The following is an 18,674-nucleotide window of genomic DNA, read 5'->3' on the forward strand; positions in this document are numbered from 1 at the left end:
TCCTAGCAAGAGTGCTTATTGATGTTGGAGACAGACCAGATACCCCAGGGCAGCAGAAGAGCAAAGTGTGATCCCTGCAAACCATGGGAACAGTCAACCCAGCCCAAGGGCAGCTCTCAAAGCCAGCCTGCAGTGAGAAAAGTAGAAAACAGAACAAGACTTAGACCACAGTAGCTCCTATTAAGTGAAAAGCAGACATGTGAGGAACAACATGGCATAAGGCAGTTATGCATTTAAGGACATACAACAGCTAATAAAATGGGCAGATTGGGATGGAAGAGGCAGGAGGGAAAAAGAGGGACTATAAGGAATCGAGAGGGGCCTTGCACAGTGCCGTGGTGACGACAATGAGGACAGAAGACAATGAGGTGAGGGCAGTGAACAGCCAACACCTGAGGGCCAAGTGTGTCTTACAAGGAGACTCCTGCAACCTTTGCTTTACAGGGGCTGGGGCCACGGTCAGGTAAGTCGCCATTCTCATGTTGTAGTCATCCTAGAAGAACCTGAGCATCTTTGATTTTAATTTTTTTGATTTGAAAGGGAGAGGGTCAGAGAGAGAGAAAGAGACAGAGACAGAGAGAGAGAGATCTTCCATCTGCTGGTTCACTCCCCAAATGACTACAATGGTCAGGGGTAGGCTAGGCTGAAGCCAGGAACCAGTAACTCCATCCATGTCTTCCACATGGGTAGCAGGGACCCAGCCACTTGAGCCATCTTCTGCTGCCCTCCCAGGCACATGAGCAGGCAGCTGGCTCAGAAGCAGAGGGGCTGGGACTCAGAACTGGCACTCAGATGTGGGATGCTGGCATCACAGGTAGCAGCTTAATCTTCTGCGCTACAGTGCTGGCCCCTCCCCGCCAAGAATCTTTTTTTATTAAAGTGCTGATTTCCTGGACCCCGACTTCAGTGCTTCTGATTTAATTGGACCACAAGAGGCTACTGGTATTGATACATAGGAGAGTTCCCATGTGGTTCTATTATATAACCAGGGTTCAGAACCACGGAGTGAAGTTACTTCAGAAGAGGAAAAAAATACGCATGCAGCAGCAAGTGAGAAGGTTGCCAAATAAACATGAAATGGTTGCAGAATTCATGTCTTCCTCTCCTGCCCCTGTAGGGTATCAGCTCAATTCTGCAGAATGTGTGGATATCCGCTTGAAGAGAGTGGTGCCTGACCACTACTGCCACTACTACCCTGAAAATGTAAAACCCAAACCCAAACTGAAGGAATGCAGCATGGACCCTTGCCCATCCAGGTTTGTGTCATTACCCACGCCCCTTGTACTTTAAAAAGGGACAAATCAGCTACCAACAAATGAACACATCAATAAAAAAGTACAAGTCAATGCAAGGCAATACAGTGCCATTTCCTGACTTTGGACCTAGGCTGGTGGCAGGTGCCGGCATTCATATGTATAACCACAGCCAGCAGGAATGAGGTTACAGTGGCTAGTAGGGTCATTTGGTCTAGCTGCTCTCTTGTGGGCTCTGTGTCCACAAACTCTTCTTAATGAACCTTCTTAAACATCTCTTCATCCCAGCTCAATGTCTAGTTCATCAGCCAGTGATAAGTGTCTTTCACTCCCAATTTTAGCTTTCAAACTAGGTCATCCACGACCGTGTCTTGACTTCTGAAAGTGTTCACATTAAATTCAGTATAAATAATGCATTGTGCAAGGAAGTAGAAAGTTTGAATGCCAAAGCAGAAAAGCTATGCATGAAATATCCTGCTGCATAATTTAGTACCTGCTGACTTGGATTGCCTGGGGAAGTTTCCTGGCTTTACTATAGTATCTTAAAATAACACTACAGTATCAAGTCCCAGAATCCCCTAGTTATCTGCCAGCTGGCTAAGGCGAAAGCGTACAAGTAAAAAAGGAAGCATTCTCCGTGGGCTTCGTTTCCTGTCACTGAGCTGCCCATTTCCTGTCATCTTGGTTGGACATAATTGTTAACAGGGACCTTTCAAAGGCAAATTCTGTGAAATAAAGTGGTTTCATGAATTTCCTACTGACATGACCGTGTGTTAATATCATTAATATATTTTATCAGAATAATGATGCCAAAAAGAACTAAGCAGACTTATCCAAATTAAGAGAATATTTTCCTTTAATTATTATACCTAGAGTTCAGTTTTCTATATTTCCATACACAAATAGGGATGGTTTGTGTCAGGGATCTTTCTGAAAGCTAAAGAGATGGTAGTTGAATTGTAGGGAGTGGTTCATAATTGACATTTTTAGTTTTCCATTTGGAAGAACTCTTTGTCTTGAGATGTCAAATCTGAGTCAGGCAATTGATCAGTATGTTCATTCACTTGAAAATGATATTCTCACCGTGGTTTCCTTTGTAGTGATGGATTTAAAGAGATCATGCCCTATGACCACTTCCAACCTCTCCCTCGGTGAGTTATGAGTTTCTTTGTCTTTCTGTCGTTTACTCGAAGTGATTTGTAAGGAGCTGTAGCATCAGAGTCTACAAAGTAGGAGGGAGAAGAGCCTTTACAAAGCCAGGGACTTCCACTCAACCATAAGAAGGGTCTTTCTAAGAATTGGATGGAAGAGGATGCCTCAAATGGTGATGTTTCCCATTAAGCATGTCTTATGGCTTAGATAGCTGGGCTAAAGCATTGAAATTGATCCAAAAGTTGAATCCTCCTTTACACCTAAGTGATCAGCATGATTCTTTTTGACTTTGAGATTGTAGGAACCTTTAGTCATGTTACCTATAGTTTAAGGATGCTTTCCTACTCTCTCCCCTTTTATAATTCTCACAGCAGATTTATAGAAGGCAACTAGGGTAGGTGTGTTGCTCCCCTTGGTTCAGAAGAGTTAGGTACCTCATGACTCCAGCTTGTGTGTGGCAGTTAAGATTAAAGTTTTTATGACTCCAAGTCCTTTGTTCTTTCCTGTCAAACCACAGATGGCACCTTGAGGCCATACTTTTTACAACCAACTTTACAAACTTGGCACAAACAAGAAAATCACAAGTAATTAATGTATTTTTATTTTTTTGCTTTTGAGCTGGGAACATAACCCTTGGACTGCCTGTTCCGTGTCCTGTGGAGGAGGGATCCAGAGACGGAGCTTCGTGTGTGTGGAGGAATCGATGCATGGAGAGATTCTGCAAGTGGAAGAGTGGAAATGCATGTATGCACCCAAGCCCAAGGTCATGCAAACTTGCAATCTGTTCGATTGCCCCAAATGGATTGCCATGGAGTGGTCTCAGGTAGGCATTGGTAACATGCCACAGTTAGTTCAATCTCAGGTTTGAAGGGGATATCTGCAGTGTGCCCAACATTGCACTCTACAGAAATTGTGGATGGACTTGATACCTACTCCCAAAGAGTTTAGGAAGACAGATGGAGACAACGTAAGAAAGACCGCAAGCATGCATGTAGGGAAGAATAATTGATATGAGGGACTATAGAACTTCTGGAGGGAAATCTTTGTTGCCTCATGGTGCTTAACTCATCTTTGAATATTCATAGAATTTAACAAGACCGAGAGAGAGAACATTGTGGGTGACAACCCAGAAGAGGTGGCTGAGCTAAGCCAGGAGTGGTTTGAGATAATGACAAGTTGGGGAAGGCCCTAGTTCTTCTAGCTTGAAGAGAGAAGTCATTACCCTAAGACTGGAAGATGAAAATGAAAATGATGATGCAACAATAGAAGCATGACCTTCATCCAGGAGTTAGCAAGAAGCTTCACAATTTTGTTGAAGAAAATAGTATATCTTCAGGAATTGAGGCAAGCTAGCCTAACACTGGGCAGGCAACCTATTTGGAAATCATTAAGGGGTCAAGTTGTGGGAATTAAGAAAAGAGAAGAAAGGAAACATCCCCGAGGTAGAACAAGGCCTTATAGGCTTAGATTGACTTAGATTCCACTTTTTAAAAAGATGATGCAGTGAGATCAATCAAATATGGAAAATACAGGCCTTAGCATTTCATATTTTCAGCTTAGCCTTTTAACTTTCTAGATAATAAGACATTACTGATCTAGCTCTTCTGAGTGATCTCTATAGATTTAGCTCAACACATACATGCAATAATGTGAGGAACAGCCTCATCCGTCCACTCTAAGGACAGTCTCAGACTCAGTAAGTACAGCAGAACGAGGCTTTATTAACCATCTTACAAAACCAGGTGCCTGGTGGGCCAGCACACCCCTGGTAGTTTGCAGAAAGCTATTTTCCCTAGCATACAGGTCCCGCCCCCATTCCTCATTGGCTGAGTAAAACAGCGTTACAGTCTTCCCTGTGTTTGCTTCAGCTGTTCTGACCAATCACATCCTGTTTGCCTGAGAACTTTCATATGCATGTAACCTAGCTGTTGTGCTAGCTCCTCGTCTACTCACAGCTAAACATCTCACTTTGAAAACGAACCAAATGGCGACTTCTCACAATTCATATAAGTAGTGATCTATGTGTTCAGTGTTGATACTGTGCTAGGAAGCTTAGAAGCCAGGAGCACAGATGAGGGTGCACAGACAGTTCTGATACTGTGTGTGAATGGAATCAAGGATCCAGCCCTTCAGGGGTACAGAACTACCTTTGGATTTCTTAGGGCAGAATCTATCAAATCCTTTTTGTTTACACACCCCCAAAAGAAGTCTGGAAACTTTCATCCCACACACATATTTAGGTTGACATCTAGACTTTGTATCACAAGTTTAAATAATGGCAAAGAATATCATTTCCAATGTGCTGTGAATGCTGACAATTTAAAATCAAAGTACTGCAGCATTTTCAAAAATGTGTCCAGTGGAATCTAAGTGCCATGATGATTCCCATTCATTCTATCATTCGTGTAAAAAACACACATGGACAAGTACTTCTTTAACAGTTTGTATACTTGCCCATTTTTCCCCTTGAACTCAAATTTTCAATCTACTCTCCCCATGGAATTTTGTCATGATGTAATGGATGTTTATGCTTTGAAGTCTTTTATTGATTACAGTATTCTGCTTCTCTCCATATTTGTATAGTGATTGAAATTAATTTATTATAGTTTCCCGTGGGCCAGAAGACCGAATTGAGTTATTAAATTTAATTTTAATATACAACCAAAACTACATAAATACATTTCAAATTCTGGTAAATAATTATAACTTGTGGAAGGTAGATTGGCATTGGAAATCAGTCTTTCTAGGAGATAAGTCATGCTTAAAAAATAGTCTATATGCACATTGCCAGAATGAGACAGGAGTTCAGCAATAATTTTGTTGTTAAGTGTTCCTGTTGAGTTCCTGTTTTTTTTTTCTTTGTTTGTTTTACATGTACACACCAGGAAAGTTTGTTGACATAAATAAGTAGACTGGAATGGAAGAATGTTATTTCAGCAAGGTGATTTTGTTCCTTGAGCTCCTGAGTTATATGCCAAAAATCATCAAAAATGATTTTTAATGATCTGATGGCTGAAAATGGGATTAAGCCCTCGCTCAGTTTTGTTGAAAGCTAAGAGCTAGCTCAGTTGCAAGAGGATTTGTTACCCGGTCATTAAGGACTTTTGCTTTCTCAGCTCCTGCTCTCGTTGCTTCCACAAACTGTAGAGGTGGTTTTGAGCTCTGTTCAGTCACACCACTCCCTCATCTTTATCATCATTTTATCTTCACTTATCTAGAAACAAAGGATTATTAACCAACCTTCTCTTTTACCATACTTGGCTTCTAATACTTTTCCTTTTTTTTCCCCCCAAAGTCAATCAAATGCATTCTCACACATGAAGATTCTCTATCAGGGAGTATATATCCAGCTCTAAAGAGGAGTGGCATTGGGACCATTGCCGTGGCTCACTTGGTTAATCTTCCACCTGTGGCGCCGGCATCCCATATGGGCGCCGGGTTCTAGTCCCGGTTACTCCTCTTCCACTCCAGCTCTCTGCTGTGGCCCGGGAAGGCAGTGGAGGATGGCCCAAGTGCTTGGGCCCCCACACCCGCATGGGAGACCGGGAGGAAGCACCTGGCTCCTGGCTTCGGATCGGAGTAGTTCCAGCCCTTGCGGCCATTTGGGGGTGAACCGATGGAAGGAAGATCTTTCTCTCTGTCTCTCTGTCTCTCTGTCTCTCTCTCTCACTGTCCAACTCTACCTGTCAAATAAATAATAATAAAAAATAAAAAGGAGTGACATTGCAAACACTAACAGCGTCATTGGGATGAGAATCCTGTGTCCCAGAGAAACTACTTAGAAGGAGACCCCAATCCCTTGGGTTGAATAGCTTTACTATCCAGGGACTTCAAAAGTTTGAGGAAAACTGGAATTAAAAATTAGACAATTTTTTTAAAAGGATAGACTCTATTTCTCAACATAAGCTCCATCAAGTTTAAGACACTTTTTTTTTTTTGGTTTTTAGTACATTCACAAAGTTGTCTAAACAGCTCCACAATTTCAGAACATTTTCAACACTGTCAAAAAAACCCTATATATCCGTTAGTAGTCATTTCTCAGTCCCTACTCTCTACTCTAGTCAACCACTAATCAACTTTCTGTTGATCTTGATATTCTGAATATCCAATATAAATGAAACCATATAGCATGTGGTGTTTTGTGATGAGTTTATTTTCTTTTAAAGATTTATTTATCTTTAGAAAATAGTTTGAAAATATTTAGAAAATAGTTTTGCTGTTCCACAAAAGGATAAACATATAAGGACCCAATGACACAGAAATTTGACTCCTAGGTACACAGAGAAATGAGAATATACATGTACATCCAAAAATTTGTACTTTAATGTTTATAAGAGCATTATTCATAACACCCAAATAGTGGAAATAATCAAAATGCCCATCAACTGATGACTAAACAAAGTAAATATGGTATAACCATATGATGGAATATGATCCAGTAATGAACAGAATAGAGTATTTACTCATAGTGGAAATTTGAGAGCAATATAGTGAATGTAAGGAACTCATCATGGGGGTCAGCATAGCGATTCATGTCCTAGCTGCTCTGCTTCTGATCGGCTCCCCACTAATGGTCTAGGAAAGCAGCAGAGAATGGCCCAAGTGTTTGGGCCCCTGCCACACATGTGGGAGACCTGGATCGAGCTCTTAGCTCCTGGCTTCAGCCAGGCTCAGCCCTGGCCATTGCAGCCATCTGAGGAGTTAACCAGAAGATGGAAGATCAATCTTTCTCTCTCCTTCCCTTCCTCTCTCTCTGTAACCCTAACTTTCAAATAAATAAATAAATAAATAAATCTTTAAAAGACACTTTTATAGGCCCTGATACCAGCTGGTTGTTTTGTCCATCCCTAAAAAACTGAGGGCCTGAAAATTTAACAAGGCACATTCAGTCTTTTTTACATTATTAACTTTAAGGATTCCCCTTAAAGACTTTTTAAGATTTGGAAACAAAAAGAAATCAGAAAAAGCCAAATCAGGACTGTAAGTTGGACTATAAACTCTTACAAAATGTCCCTTGTTGGATGAGGGAAGTAAGCCAGGAGCATTGTTGTGGTGGAGAAAGTCTCTCTGCTGAAATTATCCTGCACATTTTTCTGCAAAAGCTGTGTCTTTCTCAAAACCCTCTCAGAATGAGCATTCATTGGCCTTCAGAGAATCAACAGGCAAAATACCTTGATTGCCCCCCCCCCCAAATTGTTGCTGAGACCCTTGCTCTTGGCTGATTGACTTTTGCTCTGAGTGGGCCACTTCCACCTCTTGGTAGCCATTACTTTGATTGTGCCTTGTCTTTAGGAACACATTGAGGAAGCCAGGTTTCATCTTCTGTCACAATTCTTGCAAGAAATGCTCCAGCATCTTGATGCCACTTGTTTAAAATTTTCATAGAAAGTCCTGATCTTGTTTGTAGCTGATCTGGGAGCAACAGCTTAGGCACCCCAGAGCAAGAAGTTGGCTCCATTTTCATTCCTCAGTCAGAACCGTGTGATCTGAAGCCATTGAGAGGTTTGCGGTGCTGGTTGGTGTTTCTGCTGTTCACTATTGCTCCACTTTTTTTTTTTTTTTAAGATTTATTTATTTATTTGAAAGTCAGAGTTACACAGAGAGAGGAGAGGCAGAGAGAGATCTTCCATCCAATGGTTCACTCCCAAATTGGCCACAATAGTTGGAGCTATGCCGATCCAAAGCCAGGAGCCAGGAGCTTCTTCCGGGTCTCCCACATGGTTGAAAGGGCCCAAGGACTTGGGTCATCTTCTTCTGCTTTCCCAGGCCACAGCAGAGAGCTGGATCGGAAGTGGAGCAGCCGTGTCTCAAACCAGTGCCCATATGGGATGCTAGTGCTTCAGGCCAGGGCATTAACCCGCTGATCCACAGCGCCAGCCCCAGCTCCACTTCAATTAGGGCACAAACAAGACTAGTTTTCCTCTCACAAACTGATGGGATTCTGCCACTGCAGGTTTCCTCTTCATCATGTGGTCCCTTCCTTAAGTGGATTGTTTATTTGCATATGGCTGATTCCTCTGGGGATATTGTCCCCATAAACTTTTCATAAAGCATCAGTGGTTTCATCATTCTTCTGCCAATTTGATGTTTGTTCTTGCTTTGATTTTTCCCAGAATTCATGTTGCTGTTTGGTGAAGGCTGTTTCAAATTGCTTCTCATCCTGCTTGCTGACTCACACTAGACCCTGTTCAGACAGGTTCAACAAGTCAGTATCAGTTTATTTGGGTGCAAAACAAGCTTTGAAATCCATGCATAGGTTTTGATATTTTTGCTGCAATACACATTTCCCAACAATTTTGTTTTGAAGATCTCTTGTGTATTGCTTTCTCTCTTTGGGCAGAATTTTTCCTTTCTTTCTTATCCACTATGAATTTAACCTTTCGAGATCATATACATTTCAAACTGATAAGTTTGGGGATAGGTGAGTCAGTTTTTTAGGCAGGGACTAAATTGATTTTTTTAATTTGTTTATTTATTTGAAAGGTAGAGTTACATAGAGAGGAGAGGCAGAGAGCTAGAGAGAGAGAGAGAGGTCTTCCATCCACTGGTTCACTCCCCAAATGGCTGCAACGGCCCGAGCTGTGCCAATCCAAAGCCAGGAGCCAGGAGCTTCTTCCGGGTCTCCCATGTGGGTGCAGGGGCCCAAGGACTTGGACCATCTTCTACTGCTTTCCCAGGCCATTACAGAGAGCTGTATTGGAGGTGGAGCAGCCAGGACTCGAACTGGTGCCAATATGGGTGGCTTCATCCACTATGCCACAGCACCAACACCAATACAGGGTCTAATTTCAAACTTCATTCAACTCATCACAGTATTTGTTCAATGTACTCACAGTGGCCTGGTGAGATAAGAGAAGTATCCCATGATCCTGCCCTTCTGGAGATGTGTGCATGCTGGGAAAAGACCCCTGTCCTTTGCAGAAGTTGACACCCAGGCCTCAGCAGGGCTGGGTACAAGGCTCTTACATGGGGCTGGCATTGTGGCACAGTGGATTTAGCCATAGCCTACAACACAGGCATCCTATATGAGTGCCAGTTCCAGGTCTGGCTGCTCTGCTTCTCATGCAACGCCCTGCTAATGCACCTGAGAAGACAGTAGAAGATGGCCCAAGGGCTTGGGCCCCTGCCATTCTTGTTGGAGACCCAGATGGAGTTCTAGGCTCCTGATTTTGGCCTGGCCTGGCCTGGCTATTGTCACCATTTGGGAAGTAAACCAGTTGATGGAAGATCGATCTCTCTCTCTCTTTCTCCCCCCCCCCCCCCCGCCTTCCAGATAAATAAATAAATACACCTTTAAAAAATTCTATTAGAGGCTCTGGGAAGAATCTTGCTGCTGTCTGGAGCAGCAGCTCAGCCTTGGCTTGGAGGCAGGGAGCTGGCTCATCTGTCCAATGCAGATGGAGCTGCCGGCCTGCAAGTGTTGGGGGAAGGGTTAGTGGACTCTCCTCCAGGGCTGGGCCTGCCTGCTGCAGGACCACACAAAGACACATCCAGAAGTGCTGAGCCTGACATTGGAGCAGGTTGGAGGGGACTCTTCAAGGAAAAAAGAACATAAGACACAAATATTGAGAATTGAAGGGAATGCCTCTTTAAAGTAAGAAGTCATAGATTTGGAGGCCAGTGTTGGCGCTCAGGGGGTTGAGCTGCCACTTGGAATGCTCACATCCCATATGGGACTGCTGGTTCCAGTGCACTCAGGAGGGCAGCAGGTGATGTACTTGGGCCCCTGCCACCCCCGTGAGGGGACCTGGGTGGAAGTCCTGGCTCCTGGCTCCGACCTGGCCCAGGCATTTGAGGAGTGAACCACCAAATAGAAGATTTTGTGTGTGTGTGTGTGCCTATGTCTCTTCCTCTCCTCTCTTACTCTCTTTCTGTCACTCTGCCTTTCAAATAAATAAAATAAATCTTAAAAAAAGAAATTATACAAATGACAAAGATGACAACTCTGGACTTTAATAATAATGTGCTGATATTGTTTCATTCATGCTAACAAAGTGGAGGGCAGAGAGGAAACTCTGGAAGTTTGTGAGCCGTATCTATGCAAACATGGAAAATAAGGAAATTCATAAAGTAAACATAAAAGATAAGCCCTAAAAATCTTTTGATAAAAAAGTATACACACATCCACCAGGATATTTAAATAAATTGCAAAGGTAGGTCAGATTTTCACATAATATGAAAACACTCATAAACAAGTAATTCAAGAAAAAGTGCTGACAATAAAAGTTTTACAAAAGTCAGAAAAACATAGGATAGTGTACTTAATGAATTTTAACTGCCTAATATTTTTCTTATGAAGGTATTTCAGAAAGTTCATAAAAATGGAATTAAAATATGTTAATTTTGTTGTAAAAAATTTTAACTACATGCATAGATTTTTCATAATACGTATTTTCTTGTGAAAATTTTTTGAAGATAACCCACATACGTGGACTTCAAAATTCTTTGCACCAAAATAAACTTACTTAAAAATTTATCTATGTATATATTTATTTATTTGAGAGAGAGTGGGAGACAGAGAGAGGGAGAAGGTGGGAGCTCCCATCTACCAGTCCACTCCCTAAATAACTGCAAGGGTGTGGGATGGGCCTGTGGGAAGCTGGGAGATGGAGATCCATCCCCGTCTCCCATGGTGGCAAGGACCCAACTACTTGAGCCATCATCACCTGCCGCTCGCCAGGTTGTACATTAGCAGGAATCTGGACTCAGAAGCAGAGTCAGGACTTGAATCCAGGCAGCCTGATATGAGTGTGATGCCCCAGCTGCCATCTTAACTGCTGGGCCCAACGCTCACCCCTACACTTTTAATTCCACTTCCTGTGAGCTTTTTGAAGTTTCCCTGTAGTTGGCTGAGTAAATCTTTGAGGATCTCTCAGTTTTGCGAGATGGATGTGTATAGCCAGCATAGGAAGAAGTTCAGACACATTTCAGTGTCACACATTGTTTTTGGGTAATGTCACGTAAGTTTTTAATCAGATTTGGGGGAAACCTGTCTCAAGTTTTTTTTCATATTCAATTTCATATGACATAAAATGTTATATAAGGTTTCAGGGCATTTTGATTTGGGTTGCACTGTGATCTCATCTTAATACTTTTGGAATTGAGAGTTGGAAGGAAGCTTTGCAAGGGAGGATCCTGACATAAAAGCATCGGGGCAGGTCGGGCTCCAGTCCCTTCCTTATTTCATATTTATCCGAAGGTCGTTTGTGTTTAACACTCCTCCAGCTCAGTAGCTCTTCTTTGCTATGATAAAATGATACTTTAGTGCATCTCCTCGGGAAAAAAAGAAATTCCCTGGCTCCTTTTTCTCTCTTTGAAGTGTACAGTGACTTGCGGCCGGGGGTTACGTTACCGGGTCGTTCTGTGCATCAACCACCGGGGACAGCACGTCGGGGGCTGCAACCCACAGCTGAAGCTCCACATCAAAGAAGAGTGTGTCATTCCCATCCCATGCTATAAACCCAAAGGTAGGTTTGGGCTGCGTTCTTATAAAATTTGTCTTACTGAAAAGTTGCCATAGACCCATCCACATAGATAAAGACGCTGGACACATGGAGGGAACCCTGAGCAGCTATCGACTTAGGACAGGTAGAGAGGCTCTCGTCTGCCTAGGCTTGTACTAGCATCGCCTGATAAAATTATGGGATGCAATCCCTGACCGGAAGAGAAAGGAGGAAGATAGGCAATAGGAGAAAAAGAAGGCATGCAAGGGAAAGTGAGGGGAAGGAGGGAGAGACAGCAGAGCTGGAAGAGGAGAAGTGGAGTGGGGAGGGGGACTCTCTTCTCCCAGGTTTGTTTGTCTTCCCAGTGTTTTTTGTAGCTACCTGCCCGAGTGTAGGTTTCTTGAGGGAGGAAGGAAGGATGTTAGCTGCATCACAGGTCCTGGTGGATGGAATCCATAGAGGCTTTGAGCTCCCGGTTAGGTCGAGGGAATTTAGATTTTTTTTTTTCCTGTGCTTTCTGTTTGTTCTCCATGAACTCCAGGAGTGGGCAGAATCCGTGGGTAGAAGGTCTCAGGGCCGGCGCCATGGCTCACTTGGCTAATCCTCTGCCTGTGGTGCCGGCACCCCGGGTTCTAGTCTGCATGGGAGACCAGGAGGAAGCACCTGGCTCCTGGCTTCAGATGGGTGCAGCGCTGGCTGTAGCGGCCATTTGGGGGGTGAAACAACAGAAGGAAGACCTTTCTCTCTGTTTCTCTCTCTCACTGTCTAACTCTGCCTGTCAAAAAAAAAAGTCTCAGTAGCATCTCTTGAGTATTCACCCCTCTCTCTACATGATTATTTCCATATATGTCAGCAGAATACTTCCAACCTTCATGACAAGGATCTTTCTTCTTGAGATGGGAAAAAAAAAAAAAAAAAAAAACAACAACAACAACAACAACACAAGGTTAATCCCAGCCTCAGTACCTTAGAGAGGATGCTGAAATTCTCCTTTGTGATTTCTGGGTTTAGTAACCATACAAATACCCTCATAACTAACTGTTTGATGAGGTTTTGTTGGACTGAGTCTATTCTACAGGAAAGTCACTGTTTGCTGTGACAGGTGCACAAACTGATCATGTGACTGCATCAGCAAAATCTTTTTTTTCCCTTCATCTTTCACTTGATGGGGCTTTCACAGCCTCCTTCTTAGTGTCTGCGGTTTCTCTGGGCCACCCCGAGTGATTTTCTTTCCACTTACTTTGTAACAGGTTAATTGGCAATCATCTCCCTCAACCACAACAACAACAATAAGAGTTTTAATAAACCATAACACAGCCTCTTTTACCTTCCAACATTATTCACCTCCCTGTTTTTTGCATTTCTCTAATAATTTCTGCAGTCAATCAGCAAAAAAAAAAAAAAAAAAAATTCGTGGCAAAAGAAAATCAGCTGATGTGGTTGAAGTTCGTGATTTAATATGTAAACACTAGAAATTGATGTTGACTTACAGAAGGCATTTTTATGTTAACTTTGAGAGCACATTTAATTGTATCATGGGATCATATGGGTTGTGTCTTAATAATGTATTAATTTAAAAAAATACTACATCATGTATTGGAGTGCCTGGGGTCAAGTCCCAGCTCTGCTTCCAATTCTACCCTGGGTTGGAGGGGAGGGGAGGTGGGCAGCAGGTGGTGGATCAAGTGCTTGAGCTCACATGGGTTCTCGCCGCCCATGTGTGAGTCCTGGATTGAACTCTGGGCTCCTGACTTCGGCCTGGCCCAGCCCTGTGTACTATGGGCTTTTGGGCAGTGAACCAATAGTTAGAATCTCTCTTTGCTGTTCAGATAAATAGCATTTTAAAAATGCTACATACATTTTTATTCATTTCAGGAGCCACCTGTGCTAACACGCATTTGAAAAAATATAACCTCTGCATGTAAAATCTCCTGCCAATAATGACCATGTATCAAACTTGTTTTTGACGAATAGTAATTAAGTTTGTTGTTTATGTTCTTTCTTTTCTTAGAAAAAAGTCCAGTGGAAGCTAAATCACCTTGGCTGAAACAAGCACAAGAACTGGAAGAGACCAGAATAGTAACAGAAGAACCAACGTGAGTCCAGGACCCTTTATGGGTGTCATCAGGGCATGGCCAGTTAACATGATCTATGTAATTTTTGTACTCACTGGAGTACAGTAATACATTCGGTATCCAAATGACCTGGATTTGCAGACTCTAGAGAGCTCGAGCTGGCTAGAGTTTTTCTTTATTTCACAATTCAGCAGTCCTGCTCTGGCAGTGTCTGTGAGAAGTGCAGGATAGAACAGTGTTATTTAACTCAAAGCAGACCCAGTGGTCTGTTACAGTGAAGGGGTCAGGGATCATTCCCAAGTTAACACATATGGTTTGACCAAGGACCATCACAGTATTACACAAATAAGCCAATCGTTCCATGGTGAAGTCATGGCCAGTTGCTGAAAAACCAGCTGAGCTGAAATGTATCAAGGTGCCCGTGGCTGCTGCGGTACAGGGTTGTGGATAGAGCATGGTACTGGGAGTAGGGAGCCTAGAACCACCCCCAGTGACTGTGTGACCTTGGCCAAGTCTCCCCCCTCTGCGCCTCTCTTCCTCCTTATCTATAAAATGGGAGGTTGGGCTTGGTTTCTGCAGGTCCATTGCAGCTGGAAAACCCAGTGACTACTGTCCACATGTGATTTTTTTTTTTGACAGGCAGAATGGACAGAGAGAGAGAGAACCCAGTGACTACTGTCCACACGTGATTTTTTTTTGACAGGCAGAGTGGACGCAGAGAGAGAGGGGAAGAGAGAAAGGTCTTCCTTTACTGTTGGTTCACCCTCCAATGGCTACCGTGGCTGGCGCGCTGTGGCCTGCGCACTGTGCTGATCCGAAGCCAGGAGCCAGGTGCTTCTCCTGGTCTCCCATGGGGTGCAGGGCCCAAGCACCTGGGCCATCTTCCTCTGCACTCCCGGGCCACAGCAGAGAGCTGGCCTGGAAGAGGGGCAACCGGGACAGAATCCGGCACTCCGACCGGGACTAGAACCCGGTGTGCCGGCGCCGCAAGGTGGAGGATTAGCCTAGTGAGCCGCAGCGTCAGCTGTCCACATGTGATTTGAGGAGTCTGCATTGTCATTGTGTCAGTGGAAATGAGGAATCAAGAGCAAATCAACAAAGCATTCTGGAAGCAGAGGTGGAGGGGTGGAAAGAGAGCAAGGAATCAAAGATTCTGTGAGGGGCTGGCACTGTGGTGTAGCAGGTAAAACTGCCACCTGCAATGCCAGCATCCCATATGGGTGCCGGTTCTAGACCTGGCTGCTCCACTTCCAATCCATCTCTCTGCTATGGCCTGGGAAAGTGGAAGATGGCCCAAGTCCTTGGGCTCCTGCACCTTTGTGGGAGACTCAGAAGAAGATCCTGGCTCCTGGCTTCAGATTGGCGCAGCTCCGGCCATTGCAGCCAATTGGGGAGTGAACCAGTGGATAGAAGACCTCTCTCTCTCTGCCTCTCCTCCCTCTGTGTGTAACTCTGACTTTCAAATAAATAAATCTAAAAGAGAGAGAGAGAGAGAGAGAGAGAGAGAGAGAGATGCTGTGAGATTTCTAGTCCAGGAGTATGCAGGAGCAACAGCACCAGTGACAGGTGCAGTAATTGGACAGGACAGCTGATGCCATGTCAGCCACGCTAAGCCAGCAGTGCTGACAAGCTATAGACAAGGAGAGCAGTTCAGAGAGCATTCCAGGAAGGAGAATCTCAGCAGTCATTGGCCCATTTCCCTCTCAGAGCAGCCATTGCTTCTTCAACACCTTCAGCCACAGGCTGAGTTCACCCCCTTCCGAGACAGTTTGTTGTGTTGAAATCCGGTGGATGCAAAATTACCTTGGCTGGCGCAAGCCCAAGAATTGGAGAGACCAGAATAGCAACAGAACCAGAGTTCTTTGCAAGATTTTTTTTTTCTCTTCTTGAGCCAAAATGGACCTTCTCATTTCTGTTCTCTGAAACAAAACAACACAAAAAGCATATTTATGCGGAATCCCAAGTGACAAGTCCTCAGAAACTCGAAGAAAGCTCGGTGGGTCCCGAGAGCTTGATTTCTCCCCGGGTCATCACTCAACCTTTGCGGCAGTTCTCGTGTGCTGTTGTTTTTAGATCCCTGACTAGCCTTGTTGCTGTTCTCAGAACACACGCTCATTTGTCAATGTCCCTTTCAGTGTGCTGCAGCCCAAGGGTGAGTCCAAGGCCAGCGAGTCCCAGGCCAGTAAGGATCCCTTCTCTGTGTCTAGTAGCATGAGCCAGGAGACCTGGCGCGCCACACTCGGGACAGGAGCAGTACGTCCCACCTCGACGGCTGTCAGACCTAGATCTGACCACAGAAGGAACTGAGGCCATGCAAGGGTGAATGATCTCAGAGTGACAGAGTAAAGAGGGAAGGAGGGGGTGGCACTGTGGCACAGCAGAGAAAGCCGCTGCCTGCAGTATCGGCATCCTACATTGGTTCTGGTTCAAGTCCCATCTGCTTTACTTCCGATCTAGCTCCCTGCTGGTGTACCTGGGGTGGTAGTGAATGATGGCCTAAGTCCTTGGACCCCTGCATCCACATGGGGGACCTGGAGGAGGCTGGCCTAGTTCTGGCTGTTGCTGCTATTTGGGGAGTGAACCTGTGGATGGAAGACCTCTCTCTCTCTTTGCCACTCTCCTTCTCTGTAATTTCGCCTTTTAAATAAATAAATAAATTTTTTAAAAAAGAGGGAAGAAGATGGGGTTCATGGGAGAAGCTCTGAGATCTGAGGAAGAAGGAGAATGGAGCAGAAGAGGCAAGCGGTGAACAGAGGAAGGAGTGAGACTGAGGCAGGGTCGCATCACAGAGACCGATGCACTCTGAGGGCTGCAGGAGGCTTCAGCGAGTGGGGTTCAGATCTTGCAGAAAGTCGAGAGAAACGAGGAAGACTGCCTGGAAGAAGCTGGGTCCATGGATAAGAAGCTCTCTTTCAGTTCAGCTGAGAGTAGCATCCAAAAGATGGAACGGAAAAATCATGGAGATTGATGACATATTGGGGCCAGTGCCATGGCACAGTAGGTTATTCCTCCACCTGCGGCACCAGCATCCCATATGGGCGCCAGGTTAGAGTCCTGGCTGCTCCTCTTCAAATCCAGCTCTCTGCTGTGGCCTGGGAAAGCAGAAGAAGATGGTCCAAGTCCTTGGGCCTCTGCACCCACATGGGAGACCCGGAAGAAGCTCCTGGCTCCTGGCTTTGGATTGGCACAGCTCCGGCCATTGCAGCCATTTGGGGAGTGAACCAATGGAAGGAAGACCTTTCTCTCTTTCCCTCTCACTGTAACTCTACCTCACAAATAAATAAGTAAATAAGTCTTTTTTTTTTTTTTTACTTTTTTTTTTTTTTTGACAGGCAGAGTGGACAGTGAGAGAGAGAGACAGAGAGAAAGGTCTTCCTTTTGTCGTTGGTTCACCCTCCAATGGCCGCCGCAGCCGGCGTGCTGCGGCCGGCGCACCGCGCTGATCTGATGGCAGGAGCCAGGTACTTCTCCTGGTCTCCCATGGGGTGCAGGGCCCAAGCACTTGGGCCATCCTCCACTGCACTCCCGGGCCACAGCAGAGAGCTGGCCTGGAAGAGAGGCAACCGGGACAGAATCCGGCGCCCCAACCGGGACTAGAACCCAGTGTGCTGGCGCCGCTAGGCGGAGGATTAGCCTAGTGAGCCGTGGCGCTGGCCTAAATAAGTCTTTTTTTAAAAAAAGAAGAGATTTATGAAGTAGATTTCTGATTGAGACGGAAATGAGCTGAAAGGTATTTGACTACTAAATAAAAGAGTAAAGATGGGGAATCAAAATGATAGGAACTGCAAAAAGTTCATGGAAGATGGAATCAAAAGATGTTTATTTTGGTGCAAAAATGTTCTGAAATCTGTGCATAGTTTTTTTTCTCATAATACACATTTTATGAACTTTTTGAAGACCCCGTGTATGCATGGATTTCAAGATGTTTTGTACCAAAATAAATTTATCTTTTAAACATTTTTTCCTTATTTATTTTCTTTTTATTTGAAAGACAGGGTGTGTGTAGTGGGGGAGACAAGGGGAGATTTTCTATCTGTTGCTTCATCCCTCAAATGGCCCCAAATTGTCAGGAATGGGCCAGGCCAAAGCCAATAGCAATTCCAAGTCTCCCACATGCATGGCAGGGACCCAAGTGCTTGAGCCATGCTCTGCTGCCTCCCAGGATGCGCCTTAACAGGAAGCAGGGAGGAGGCTGAGGCCAGGGCCAGGAGCTGCACCCCAATCCAGCTGCAGCAGGACCCGTACGTGCAGCAGGAACTCGCTCACGTGAGCCATGGCTGCTTCCTCCCAGGGTCTGCGTGGGTGGGAAGGTGAAGCCATGAGCTAGATCTGGGAATCAAACCTAGGCGCTCCCAGGCATCCTAACAGCTAAGCTGAGTGCCTGCTCCCTCCGCAGACTTTTTGCAGTACCTTCGTGTGGCTGTGTTGTTCTTTGATCTGAAGTTAGGACAGTCTTAAACGTAGTTGAAAGATAAGGGTTTTAGACAAGCCAGTTAGCATCTCAAGACCTCCCAGTGGTACAAGGAGGATGAGAGGTTAAATGTTCCTGGGACCTTCTCCCAGCTCTGATCTCCTGTGATCCTGCAGGGGAAGCAACCTGTCGACAGAAAGCTACCTGAGACACCCGAAAGGGAGTGTGCGGCTTTGACACAAAGAGGGCCAAGAGTTCTTGTTCTAGAACGATATGTTGGACCAGGATCTGGTGGTCTCAGAACACAGATAACAGTTGTTAATCCTCTGTGTGCATTCGC

At 44.7% G+C, this 18,674-nt stretch overlaps 1 protein-coding gene across 3 annotated transcripts in view; it reads left to right on the forward strand.

The window, feature by feature from the left end:
• ADAMTSL3 (ADAMTS like 3) overlaps positions 1-18,674 on the forward strand; it is a 410,995-nt gene that overhangs the window by 239,126 nt on the left and 153,195 nt on the right. For all 3 annotated transcript variants that reach the window (XR_016217636.1, XM_008275279.5, XM_089309514.1), the window contains exons 11-15: positions 1,118-1,256; positions 2,354-2,404; positions 3,024-3,228; positions 11,725-11,872; positions 13,860-13,944. Coding sequence is in view for 2 of the 3 variants with exons in the window: in XM_008275279.5 (XP_008273501.3) it covers positions 1,118-1,256; positions 2,354-2,404; positions 3,024-3,228; positions 11,725-11,872; positions 13,860-13,944 (628 nt within the window). In the remaining variant the exon portion in view is untranslated. The remainder of the gene's footprint in view (positions 1-1,117; positions 1,257-2,353; positions 2,405-3,023; positions 3,229-11,724; positions 11,873-13,859; positions 13,945-18,674) is intronic.

This window comes from Oryctolagus cuniculus, chromosome 12, assembly GCF_051225735.1.
Source record: "Oryctolagus cuniculus isolate XC-2025 breed Fujian yellow rabbit chromosome 12, ASM5122573v1, whole genome shotgun sequence".
Classification (NCBI taxonomy): Eukaryota; Metazoa; Chordata; class Mammalia; order Lagomorpha; family Leporidae; genus Oryctolagus; species Oryctolagus cuniculus.